At 45.0% G+C, this 13,164-nt stretch overlaps 1 protein-coding gene across 5 annotated transcripts in view; it reads right to left on the minus strand.

The window, feature by feature from the left end:
- Positions 1–1,147: 1,147 nt before the first annotated feature.
- Positions 1,148–13,164, minus strand: part of G6PC2 (glucose-6-phosphatase catalytic subunit 2) — a 29,574-nt gene continuing 17,557 nt past the window's right edge. For 4 of the 5 annotated variants that reach the window (XM_050916290.1, XM_050916291.1, XM_050916289.1 and 1 more), the window contains 5 exons: positions 12,802–12,911; positions 12,370–12,474; positions 8,846–8,957; positions 3,495–3,610; positions 1,148–2,406 (listed from right to left, as the gene is read on the minus strand). In XM_050916290.1, coding sequence (XP_050772247.1) covers positions 1,895–2,406; positions 3,495–3,610; positions 8,846–8,957; positions 12,370–12,474; positions 12,802–12,868 — 912 coding nt within the window. In that variant the 5' untranslated portion in view covers positions 12,869–12,911 and the 3' untranslated portion in view covers positions 1,148–1,894. The remainder of the gene's footprint in view (positions 2,407–3,494; positions 3,611–8,845; positions 8,958–12,369; positions 12,475–12,801; positions 12,912–13,164) is intronic. The other variant, XM_050916292.1, reaches the window with a different exon arrangement.

The following is a 13,164-nucleotide window of genomic DNA, read 5'->3' on the forward strand; positions in this document are numbered from 1 at the left end:
CATCTAATCTAACCCTCAGCCAAGATGCCTGAGGGGCAGAGTCTTCCAGGCTCAATACTGCTCCAGCCCTTCCCTTCGCCTTAGTGTAGGATCTGAAAACCTTATCCGAGGCACCAATACAATATAGCTCAGCTGTGCTCTGAAAAGGTATCACACCCAGAAATTACATGGGATATGAATTTTAGGCCTGGTCTACACCGGGGGAGGGGGATCAATCTAAGTTATGCAACTTCAGCTATGTTATTCACATAGCTGGAGGCTATGTACTTAGACTTACTCACTGCGGTGTGTTCACTGCAGTGAGTTGACTGCTGTCACTCCCCCGTTGACTCTGCCTGCATCTCTCACAGCGGTGGAGTATAGGAGTCAACGGGAGAGCGCTAGGGGGTCGATTTATCGTGTCTAGATTAGACGTGATAAATCAACCCCCGCTGGATTGATCACTGCCTGCTGATCCAGCGGGTAGTGTACAAATTCCCGTAGAAAGTCAATGAGCAATGATAGAAGTGCATTAAAATGTGTAAAAAGGGATATAATTGACATTATATATTTACAGCAGCAAATTAATCAGCATAATCAATTCACAAATGAGTTTGTTACATTTATTATAATAATATAATAATAGTTATCTCTGTGGTCGGGCAAACAAAGTTGGCCAAATACAAGCATGTCATGTTTTACTCTTGAATCGCTTTTTCACTGTATGGCAACAAAGAATTACCTTGACCAATTGCACCCCCAAATAGTGATACTCTTTAAATGAGATTATTAGACTGATTTACGTTGGAAAGACAGGACCATGCATAACACACTAGGAGGTGTGTTGAGATTACATGAATTCACGCTGTATGACTTTCTGCAGTTACCCTGTGCAGATGCATACCCAAATAACACTGATTTAAAAATAACAATAAAAAAAATTGGAGATATCCTATCTCCTAGAACTGGAAGGGACCTTGAAAGGTCATTGAGTCAAGCACCCTGCCTTCACTAGCAGGACCAAGTACTGATTTTTGCCCCAGATCCCTAAGTGGCCCCTCAAGGATTGAACTCACAACCCTAGGTTTAGCAGGCCAGTGCTCAAACCACTGAGTTATCTCTACCCTCATGCGCTATGTTCATGAATTTCCACAAAGTTAAATGTATAGTAGTTTTAGTAAATAGAATTTATTGCCTTTTCATTTCAAGATTTTGCATTTAGTTATTTTTGAAAGAAAAATACAAAAAGCAACATATCAATACAAAGTTATCTGCTCTGTCAATAGCCCTAGAAATAGAATCAAGTGGACTGAAATTAAATTATTTCAGACTAATCTTTTTAAAAATATTTTCTTCTTCTTTCCTGATTCAGAAGATGCTTCGCTCAGAAAACACTAAGTTAAATCTAAAGTTTGGCAAACTATACAGAACTTCACCACACTACATGGCTGTATTCATGTGGTTGAGTTAGTGTGATTTTTTCACACCTAATTTTCCAGCAGATTAACATGCAGCATTTATATATATATAAAATGGAAAGTGGAATGAAATGATGATATGGGAGATGAAGCACCATCCAACTGAAAGTGTACAAGAACTAGAAAATCTACAAACTGTGGCTAATCCCAACACGCATCAAAACATGTGTATACCCGCAGTGGTGTTAGGCAGCCATACTGCATTGTCAATCCTTGCAGTACTTCTGGGAATGAAGTCAAAATGCAAGCCAATCAGTGGTTCTGACATGACAGTGTCATTCCTGGATGTACTGCCTTTGGGCATGGGATTTACCGGGAGCACATCAAACACACAGTGACACCCACCACTGTTCAGAATGGAGTACCAAAATAATTACCTATGTAGTGGGTCACAGAACACCACCTGTATCTAAATGCACCCACATTTTAAAGTTCATCTAATTTAACTTCTTTTCAGTTGGCCTCATTAACAAGTGCATGCAGTACGGAATCAAGGCAACTACAGTAAGAGGTATGGCTGCACTTTTACAAAAAGAAAGAACATAAAACAAATACTCAGTATGTGTGGGTAACTTGATAAAATCAAACAGCTGCAAGGTAACTAAAGAAGCAGCTATGCACAGTAGTCTGAAACTCATCTTATATCCATTTGTACCTTTACAGCTCATGATGAACATTTCAGAATTAATGCCAAGACCTAACCCAAAGAGTGCACCTAAATTTCTCACCAGTCCAGCGAACGGAGTTGTGTCAATGTTTATCCAGTCTGGATTGGCACACCATTTCTTTGCCTTTGGAACGGACCATAGAAGATCAACATCAATAAGTTTGAGAAGCAGATAAAAGCCAAGAGCAAAGATGAATAGAAACAAATTTGTCTTGATGTACGTTCTCAAGTTCGCTGTCTGGATAGCAGGGGTATGTTCAAATGCTTCAGCAACAAGCATTCCTGTGAATTAGAAGTGCAATATTAGGCTGGGCACTGTGCTTTTGGATATTGAAAAAGATATTGCTTTCCAAGGCCTACCTCTAAAAAGCAGAATTAAACCTCTTAAAGAAAAAGAATATGTATGGTTTTTCCACTATTATAGTACACCCCAAAACCTCATTTTTCTCCAAAACTGCCAAGTCAAAATAATGTGTCTACCTCGTTACTTAAAATGCCAAGAGCCACAGTTTCAGAAGAGACATGTAGTTTTTTCACTAATGAACCCAGACAGGCCAGTCTCTCTGTCTCTCTCCTTTTTCATACTCTTCAGATGCTACCCCACCGGTAGAGAGGGATGCAGATTGCAACTCCCTACTCTCACGGGTGAATCAAGCCTATCTATGCTCTTAGTCCTTTTCTCTTTTTGAGTGCTGGAGGGGGAGACGTTTTTCATCTCTCTCCCTTTCCTCATTCACCCCCTTCTTGGCAATGAAGAGGAACAGAGATGGACCCCAGTAGCTTCAAACCATTGGCTCAGCACTAAACATGCTGATTTGCACATGGAAAGTAGCATAGGGAGTTCCCCTGGAATTAATGTGCCAATCATTCTGAGATCAGACAGTGACTAAGGGAAGCATTTTCAAAAGTGCCATATCCCATTTTTACAACTGAGCTGGGGCTTAGGAGCCTAGGCCTCATAGGAAATCAACAGGACTCAGGCTTCCAGGTGTCTATGTTCCTTTAAAAAAAAAGGGACTAGGCTCCTAAAACACTTTTGTGCTTTTGAAAATGTTACCCAAAGGCTGTATTATACTGAGAATGTAGGCTCCTGGGGGCAGGGGCCATCTTTTTATCCTGTGTTTGTACAGCACCTAGCACAATGGGCTTCTGGCCCATAACTAGGGCTTCTGCATGCCATAGTAATACAAATACATAATAAATAATAATAATAACAATATATTCAAACCTGTAGTCTCCCCAGAAATCACATGCAGCTCTAGAGAGACAGCATAAAAAGCCCTTTGAATGCCTATGACTTGTTTTTAAACTTAAAACAAATGTTCAGATAATATATTTATGTTGCAAAGAGTAAGAATAAGCAATATTACCACCAATTACTCCAAGAATAACTTGATGTGGGAAATGTGTGGCTATGAATACTCTAGAGACACACACACTGATCTGAATAATCCAAAACACACTCCAGAGGAATGACCAGGTAAGTCTATGAAAGAAAAAGAAATTGTATATATGAAATTTAAAAAATCCAAAATGTTATATTTCATTGTGCATCATTCAACTGGGTCCCATATTTTTAGCAGATAGAGGTACAAATTCAACAGTGTAGAGACAGATGATCAAAACCTGGAGCCAGATACTGAAATAAAACAGTTAGAATAATGGTATGATCTTGCAAACCCATTTACTTTAATGGAATTTTACCCGATTAAAGACTTCAGGATCAGACACTAATACTTTAGGATCTAAGATCAGATGCTTTGTTTTTGCTGTAAGATATCAATTGAAAGCTAAAGTGTCCAATGTATTTTTCCATGTGTTTATCATCATGAAGGCATAATTAAACTCATGATCCATGCAATCGAATAACAGTCCTTTCAATCGTGGTAAAATATCCAGCCAGTCATAAGCTTTTACACAGAACTGAGTAACATGCTGTCTGTGCCAATATTATGAGTATTTTCTTTAGAATAAAATATGGATGACCATTCCCAAAGTGGTAAATTTAATGCACTAACCAGTAGATCAGACAAAGAAAGGCACTGAATATAAATCAAGATTGCCAACATTATTGACCTGGCCCACTCCTGTAGTGTTTAAAGGAGACAGGTTCAGATCTGTGTTAATGCAATGGCAGCAAGTTAATTAGATGTCACTCCAAAGAAAAATACAAATCTCCTCTATATTCTAATTCAGCAGTTCTCAAACTTCATTGCACCACGACCCCCTTCTGACAATAAAAATTACTGTGTGACCCCTAAGAGGGGGGGACCAAAGCCTGAGCCCACCCAAGCGGGGGGGACAAAGCCTGAACATCATCACCCCAAGTGGGCGAGCTGGCCAAAGCTGAAGTCCTGGGCGAGGGGTCTGTAATGTGAGCCCAGCCGCCTAGTATTGAAGATCGCAGGCTTCAGCTTCGGCCCGAGTGGTGGGGCGTGGGCCCTGGCGACCCTATTAAAATGGGGTCACGACCCACTTTGGGGTCTGTCACGGAGTCACCGGGCGATGCTCTCTAACTGCTCCCCACCAAGCCAGTCAGGACTTTGGGGAGCCTCCTCTCCCTTGGAGCAGACTTGTTCAGGGCAAGAAGCTCACACGTCTTCACCTCCTGGGTCTCTCCTTGGAGCATTCAGCATCCTCTGCCCCTCCGTACGCTTCCCACAGCGAGCCTGCCCCAGCGGGGTCCTGGGGAAGCCACAGGGTCCTGCACCCCCACTTTGCAGTCAGACGTGACTCAGCCAGCCAGTAAAACAGAGGTTTATTCGATAACAGGAACAGGGTCTAAAACAGAGCTTGTAGATACAGCAAACCGGACCCCTCGGCTGGGTCCATTCTGGGGAGCAATGAGCCAGACCCCCAGGTCTGCCCTCCACCCTTTACCCCAGCCAGCTCCAGACTAACAACCCCTCCCAGCCCCTCCTCTCTGCTCAGCCCCTTTCCTGGGCCAGGAGGTCACCTGATCTCTTTGTCTCCAACACCTTCAGTTGGCACCTTTAGAGAGGAGAGGCCCAGTCCATCAGTTGCTAGGAGACAGTGTCAGGCATTTAGGTGCACTGGCCCTTTGCTCTGCCAGATACTTAAGAACTGCCATGGGGACACTGAGGCACCAACACAGTATTCAGAGAAAACATTAAGAACATTCCCAGTTCGTCACATCTCTCCCCCCTTCGAGACCGAACTGAGCGAGGTCACTCCAGCCAGTGACCTGGGGAAGTTCAAACCCACCAACTTTCCCATGGATGCACCAGCATCTCTGCCATTCCTTGGTCTGAGTTACACCAGGACAGTCCAGTCTCACGCCCTCCCTTAGGTCGGGTGTGCTTGATGGCACTTGCAGGCCGCATGTGGGAAGGTTTATGCAGCCCACACCCTTTGCCACCCCAATACCCCTGGGGTTCAAGCTGGGACTGGGTCTTTTCCCAGCCCTCTGGTCTGTGATTTGGGCTCTCTTGGTTAAGAGCCCCCATCTTGGCCTTTGCCAGCTCTGGGCTTGGGCAGCTACTTCCCACTTTGTGGCCCAGACACAACACCTCTGCCGTCCCCACCTTACACTTTCCAGCTTTTACCGTCAGTCCCACCTCCTTGAGGCAGCCCAGCCCCCTCTTCACCTGGGACACCTGTTCCTCCCAGGTCTGGCTAAAGATGCACATGTTATCAGTGTCTGCCAGGGCTAAGTTCTCCATTGCCCTCTGCTTGTCTAGAATCTCCCCAGGCCTAGGCATGGTGTCGGCATCGGACATTGTGATGGCTTTAAGCTTCTGATAGCCCCCATAAAACCAGATCATCCTTTCTCCCTTGGGGACCAGCCCCACGGGTGAGGCCCATGGGCTGTAAAACGGCTGGATCCCATCTAAAGCCAGCATGTCCCTGACCTCTCTCTCCAGGTTCTGGGCTGCTTTCCCAGTGACTCTGAACGGGGAACACCTGATGGGGAGATTGTCTCCCACCTCAGGGATGAGATCCCCCAGGGGGTCTTCCCCCCTCTCCATCCAATCCTCCCCCTTCAGGTCCAGGGGTCCCCTCACTCTCCTCCCATCCAGCAGCTCAAATGGGAAGAACCCTGTGGATTCCTGGGGCACCACCAGCTGCCTTCCGATTCCCCCCAGTTCTACTTCCCCTTGGGGAGCCCATTCCCGGTACAGGAATCCCTCCTCCTGCAGGACTCTGTCCCTGCAGCCTTCCCCAAGGGGGTTTGCAGCGCTGTGGCCAGCAAGTTCCCTCAGCTTCTCCAAGGAGGGATCCTTCTGCAGCTCGGTCTTGGATTCAGCAGCTGGGGCAGGGAGTGGGACCTGTTCCCTCTAGCTGGCTGAGCCTGGGGTCACAGCCCCCCTGAGCCCTGTCCCTGGTAGCTCCCTCCCTGCTGTGTAATCACTTCCCAGCAGCATGTCTGGACCAGGCAAACCTGTTTGGCAGCTGACCTGCCCTGCCTGGGTGTCCCCCCACTCCGCTGGGGTCTCAGCTCCCCCCGTGCTCAGCGCTGCCCTTGCTGTCCCAGTGGGGGCAGGCAGCGAGCTCTCTGCTCTGGTCACAGCAACAGAGCCAGCGTGAGCCCCCTCTCCGGTGTGCAGGGGGGCAGGGAGCATCTCTCCCTCCCACTCAGCCCCAGGGGGCTGGTTACAGGTAGGCAGGTATCCTGAGCCCAGCAGCCCCTCCCCCCTGCCAGCCAGGTCATTTGCATTTTCAATGACCATTTCCATCCTAGCCAATTGGTTCCCTGGATTTGAATTCAAACCCTCGGCCGTTACAGGAGCGGGGCCTGGATCCTGTCCCATGGGGAGACAGTCACCCCCCAACAGGGCCTCCAAGCCGATATCCTGGAGAACCCCAACTACCAGCCAGCCCGACCCCTCCTGCGTCTGCACAGGGATCTGGGCCATAGGCAGGGCGAGGGGCTTCACCCCAGGGAACTTCACCCAGGTCCCACAGTCCCTCAGCATCTGGGGCTGCACCACCACAGTTCTCTCTGTCCCAGGGTCTCGCCCCTACAGGCATGTTTCCCCACTGACCCCTGGGCAGCCCCCTATGTCTCTCTGCTCCACCATCACCAGTCCACGCTGCTGCTGCTTCTCCTGCAGCTTTTCCTCGGGCTCTTGCTTTCTCTCACAGTCCTCTCGCTCTCTTGGGCTCTGCTCCCATCCCATCCGTCTCCAATCTCCTGATGGGGAACCCAATCGTGAAGACCCTCGTCTGATTGGGGACCAGACTCCCGGGGATGCCTGGCTGATGCTCCAGCTGCTCTCAGATCCTCTTGTAGCCCCATCTGGGCCAGGAATCTGCTCCTCAGAGCGGTCCTTCTCCTCCAACTGCACGATTAACTGTGCCTTGGTGAATTTCCCCATGCGTAACCCTCTCTTTGTGCACAGGATCACAATGTCCTTCTTAAGGAGATGGTGATAGGCCATCACTTCACCGTTCCCAAGTGGCTCTGGACTCACAGGCCTGTGTGCTCTTGGCTCCCCCATGGTTTCCAGGAAGAACCCCTGGTATGCCAGCCCTTCTCGTGATCACCACCTTTTTGCCAGGGTCGAGCTGCAGACTCCTCCGCCCCTGGGACTGCTCCTGCAATCCCCAGGGGAACCCTGCTACTGCAAAATCCTTCTCTCTCCCAGGGTTGAGTGGCAAGCTCCTCCGCCCCTGAGACTGCTCGCTGCAGTCCTCAGGGGGACCCCGTTACTCCAACAGTCCTTCTCGCTGGTCACACACTCCCAGAGGTTAACTGCCCCCTGAAACCGTGCCTCTCTGAGCCTTCAGCACACCTGGTCCTCATTATCCCTCCTTTGTTTTACTGCTCCCCAGTCACTTACTGCAAGCAGCGCCATTCACGGGGTGCAGTACGTCCCACCGCTGCCACCAGTTGTCACGGAGTCACCAGGCGATGCTCTCTAACTGCTCCCCACCAAGCCAGTCAGGACTTTGGGGAGCCTCCTCTCCCTTGGAGCAGACTTGTTCAGGGCAAGAAGCTCACACGTCTTCACCTCCTGGGTCTCTCCTTGGAGCATTCAGCATCCTCTGCCCCTCCGTGCGCTTCCCACAGCGAGCCCGCCTAAGTGGGGTCCTGGGGAAGCCACAGGGTCCTGCACCCTCACTTTGCAGTCAGACGTGACTCAGCCAGCCAGTAAAACAGAGGTTTATTCGATGACAGGAACAGGGTCTTAAACAGAGCTTGTAGATACAGCAAACCGGACCCCTCGGCTGGGTCCATTCTGGGGAGCAGTGAGCCAGACCCCCAGGTCTGCCCTCCACCCTTGACCCCAGCCAGCTCCAGACTAACAGCCCCTCCCCAACCCCTCCTCTCTGCTCAGCCCCTTTCCTGGGCCAGGAGGTCACCTGATCTCTTTGTCTCCAACACCTTCAGTTGGCACCTTTAGAGAGGAGGGGCCCAGTCCATCAGTTGCTAGAAGACAGAGTGTCAGGCATTTAGGTGCACTGGCCCTTTGCTCTGCCAGATACTTAAGAACTGCCATGGGGACACTGAGGCACCAACACAGTATTCAGAGAAAACATTAAGAACATTCCCAGTTCGTCACAGGTCCCAACCCACAGTTTGAGAACTGCTAGTCTAATTCTTTGTCCAAAACCTGTAAGAATGAAGACATGTTAACAATTTAAAAGTGAAGTGGCCCAAAAATGAATTACAAATATTTGCTATAATAATGTTTATCTAAACTAAATATATAAATCCATCAAAATAAAGGTTTCAGAATATCAGAAACTGACTGACCTGTGCAGTGTAATTGCAGATTCATCTTTCCACCTCATCGTGTAGCTAAGTGCTGCTGTTACCATTACATACCAGACATAAGAAGAGCCCATGGCATGGCCAGATGGGCTTCCTGTTAAAAGAAAAAAAGGAATATTTTAACTTAAAAATCATTAGTACAAGTTTGGAATATAGAAAAAGAATCATCAGTTATTCAAACAATCAATGAGCCCAAAACAGTAAAAACTAAAAAACCTAAGGGAACCTTATGGTGGATTGTGGCATGTCAAGTACAAAACAGACATTGATTAGATGGATATTGGGAAGGCAGCCTATCCTTACAATTACCTAAGGGAAGTCATTTTATGTTAGTCTGATAGTTTCTTTAGGATAGAAAGAAAAAGCACTTTGTATTATAGTGCTGATATGAACAGAGCCACAAAGTGTACAGACAGAACAAGGAGTCTTGTGGCAGCTTAAAGATTAACACATTTATTAGAGCATAAGCTTTTGTGGGCTTATGGTCTAATAAATCTGTTAGTCTTTAAGGTACCACAAGACTCCTTGTTGTTTTTGCTGAAACAGACTAACACGGCTGCCCTCTGAAAAATATACAGAATACAGCTTAGATGGAAGACAGGTGTACATTGAAATATGGGAGAAGCAGGGAATGATCTCCTTGTATCAATAAATTGTAAAATATGCTAGAGCAATTTCAGACTTCAGATAGCCCTTCCAAATTGTCATTTTGTCCGTTTCCTCAGTTAGGAAGCTATATTTTCTGTAGATCCTCAAAAGGGGAGGGGGGAAAGTCTTTTCTATTATGTTGGAAGAAAGGGGCTTATTTATGTTCAGTTTGACACAATACCAAAAGTGTTGAAAATTGAATGAAAATTGGTATGGGAAAAGATTTCAATAGATCCCTTCTCATGAAATAATGTTGTAACATTTTGGAATTAATTAACAGTACTGTATAGCAGTGCAACAAATGGGGGACTCAATATAAACAAATGTCTGCATATTGAATGCTTTATTATTTCATAGAATCATAGGGTTGGAAGGGACCTCAAGAGGTCATCTAGTCCAACTGCCTGCTCAAAGCAGGACCAATCCCCAGATTTTTACCCCAGTTCCCCAAATGGCTCCCTCAAGGATTGAAGTCACAACCCTGGGTTTAGCAGGCCAATGCTCAAACCTTACCCAAATTTAACAGAAGCCATTTTCAAGCATACTGAAGGCAGTGTGGAGATGCAGAGGATTTCACCCACATCTTGTGGCGCTGACCAAAGATCTAATCCTAGTGGAATGCTGCTAGTGAAGTAATTCATAAAATTACTATGGCAGTTCTCTCTGCACATACCAGGGGTTAGATTCTTGGCTTCATCAGATTTACATTTGGTGGAGGGAGGTTATGGCTTCCCAGTTCTCACTGGTCCTCAGCCCTGGTGCAGGCTTGAGTAGTGCAGAGGCTACTGCCTAAAGGTGTCTCTAGCACGTGTCAGCTCAGAATGCTTCCCCAAATCCATGCACCCATTTAGTATAACTGGAGTGCAGTGTGCTCCAGCCACTCCTGCTCCTCACATCACTACCTCTAACACACCCTTTCCCAGTCCCAGCATGCCCTCCCAGCTAGGGGCTGCAGAAATAGCTTAGAGCTGAGTATGCTGGCTCTAACCCCTCTGGGGATTCCATTATGCCACAGGAAAACTCAGATAGGGGAGATTCAGACATGGCAGATAATCTGACTTTGTATGTGTTAAGATGATGCAACGTGGCTTCTTGTGCAGTTAGAAGAGTAGAAAAGTTTGTAGGGCTTATTTGGTAGGCAGTGGAAATCATTTTTTTCACTTGAGAAAATGTTCTGACCAATTCCTAGTTCACAAAGGTATGGGATATCTTGGTAAGGTAGAAAATGGCATCTAAGAAGGAAAATTACATTGATTTCTGTGCCACCTACATACCTTTTCTGGACTTGGCTAGGAGATTCTTGATCATGATTCCTTCATTCCTTCTTTTTTTCAAAAGGTACTTGCATGGCATTTTCCACACATTAGAATTCATTTTATTGGTTAAACCAACTTATGATCTCATATTTCAGTGTTTGAAAACACTTTTTACTTGCTATTGTTAGTCTTTTCATCTTAAAATGTTTATCATACCCCATATGCAATGTGTTTATTAGAGATAGGCCTAAATTCCAAAATTTAGACCCACATTTCGAAACTCCACCAATATTTGTGAGAGGGTTGGATCGGGGGGTTTGGTTCAGCTCATTGGAGCCAGCTGCGAAATTCAGATCTAGATCCAAATTCAAATTCCAGAACCTCTATCCCAAAGTTTGAGATTGTCCAGATACAGGTTTTTAGTTCAAGCTATCTGCAGTCCTTATGTTGTTCACTATTTTATCTACTTTGCTCATTTAAATATTCATGTCAGAGTACATCTGCTGCTCTAGTCTTCTCATTTAAACTACATATTTAAACATTTTAAATAACACATTTGGAAAAGGCCATACTGAGTAAAATAAAAATGAGTTCTTCTTAAACAGGAAGAAACAGGATTTTTGTTCCAATGAATCGTGGAAACACACTAACTGGTATGTAAGCAAGGTCTCAATATTGCAAGAGGCTGAGTGCCCTCAATTCTGAAGTCACTTGAAAGGAGCTGAGGGAGGCTCTTAGCACCTTGGGTTGGGTCCCAAGTGATTTAATGATCAGGTGAGACAGAGAACAACCCTAACAGCTGATAGCAGGTCCATGCATAAAGTAGTAAACAAACTGTCAGTTAGAAAAGCTCAAGTCTCTTCTTCAAAATTAGAGTAAAGTATGACGCAGCATCTTGCTAACAGAGAAGGGGAAAATGCAGCATTTTTATCCATATGAGAGCCTGTAAAATCACAAAGCACATTAATAACAATTACTGCACATTTCTCATATATTGGGGAAAAAAATCCATTTCACAAGAGCCATAATTAAAGCTGTATAAACATGTCAAATCCAGTATAGAGTTGGAATGTCTGAGCTTAATTTGCTTAATTTCAAACTTCATGGATTTGAAAGTTCATTTGAGACTTGAGCAGTACTGGATTTACATTCCACTTAAGAAAGAGGTAAAAACAGAAGCAGAGAGGGTGCTCAGTGAAACACTACAATGAATATATCACATATATAGTGTATTCTCTTGTGCCAGCCTGTAGCTTTGACAGGAGTGGGGTGTTCTATTCTGAACAGATAACTCAGGCTTCCCTTTAGTTAGAACATAGGTGGCTGTTGTTTGTTTGTTTGTTTAAACTAAATAGCTTCTGGGAGGAAGAGAATAGAGGGATTAGGGGGTTAAATATCAGAGCAGTGATCACAAATTTGTTTTACTTTTGTGACCCTAAAAATTGCTGCAGTAGCTCAGAAATCCTCAAACTCCATAAGAGTCACCTGTTCTAATCTGGAGTGCTCTTGGGCAACATGTACTTGAATATATGCTTAGATATCAAAATATTTCACTCGTTCATTTGATGTGCTGAACAGGACAAATCTAGGGCATCTACTTACCTTCAATAAATCTCTGTGGACCTCTTCTCTGCAAGTTGGTGTCACTTGCAGCAGAACTACCTCCAAGAATGACTTCACAACAAAGGTGATCCAGCATTTCTGGGGCTATAAAGTAATTATTGGAAGGACAGTTCTCCAGCATTGCTACCTGTAATAACTATCATTTTTAAAGTGATTCCTTTCATAGGTTAAAGACATTGAAACAAAAGTTCTTACCAATACGCAGACCAGGTAGTCTCAGCTCTTAACACATCTAATGTTTAGGTTCTCTGTTACATTTCTACTGAAGTATTTTTATGCTCAGGTGCCTGCATACTGTACTTTATTTTTAGCAGGTATATCAAAATTTACAGTATAATCACTATCACTGACTGCTACTTGCTGAAGTAATACTTACAATATGTGCAACACTGAACCACAAACATTCCTTACCTGGCCCAGTTTCACATGTTATAGGAAATTGTTCAAGACATGGGCTCGATTGATTGGGATAGATCATTGTTTCTTGGACCCACCAATATGGACGATGGCCAAATAAAATCCTAACAAAAAAGAGAACAGTAAATACTATACAAATACAATAAAAAGATCTCTGAGTAGAAAGGTCCAAACAAAGCAGAAAGGATAATTCACCTTACGCTATACATGAACATTTTTATTGTTAGAATAATCATACAAATGCTCATTTGTGTTCTTCTTCGCTTACCAAAATGTCACTGTAAACACACATTCTCATTTTGTTAAACCTGCATTTTGAAACACATTGTATTTTATATTTAAAAGGCAAAACTACAT

Source organism: Gopherus flavomarginatus, chromosome 10 (assembly GCF_025201925.1).
Source record: "Gopherus flavomarginatus isolate rGopFla2 chromosome 10, rGopFla2.mat.asm, whole genome shotgun sequence".
Lineage (NCBI taxonomy): Eukaryota > Metazoa > Chordata > Testudines > Testudinidae > Gopherus > Gopherus flavomarginatus.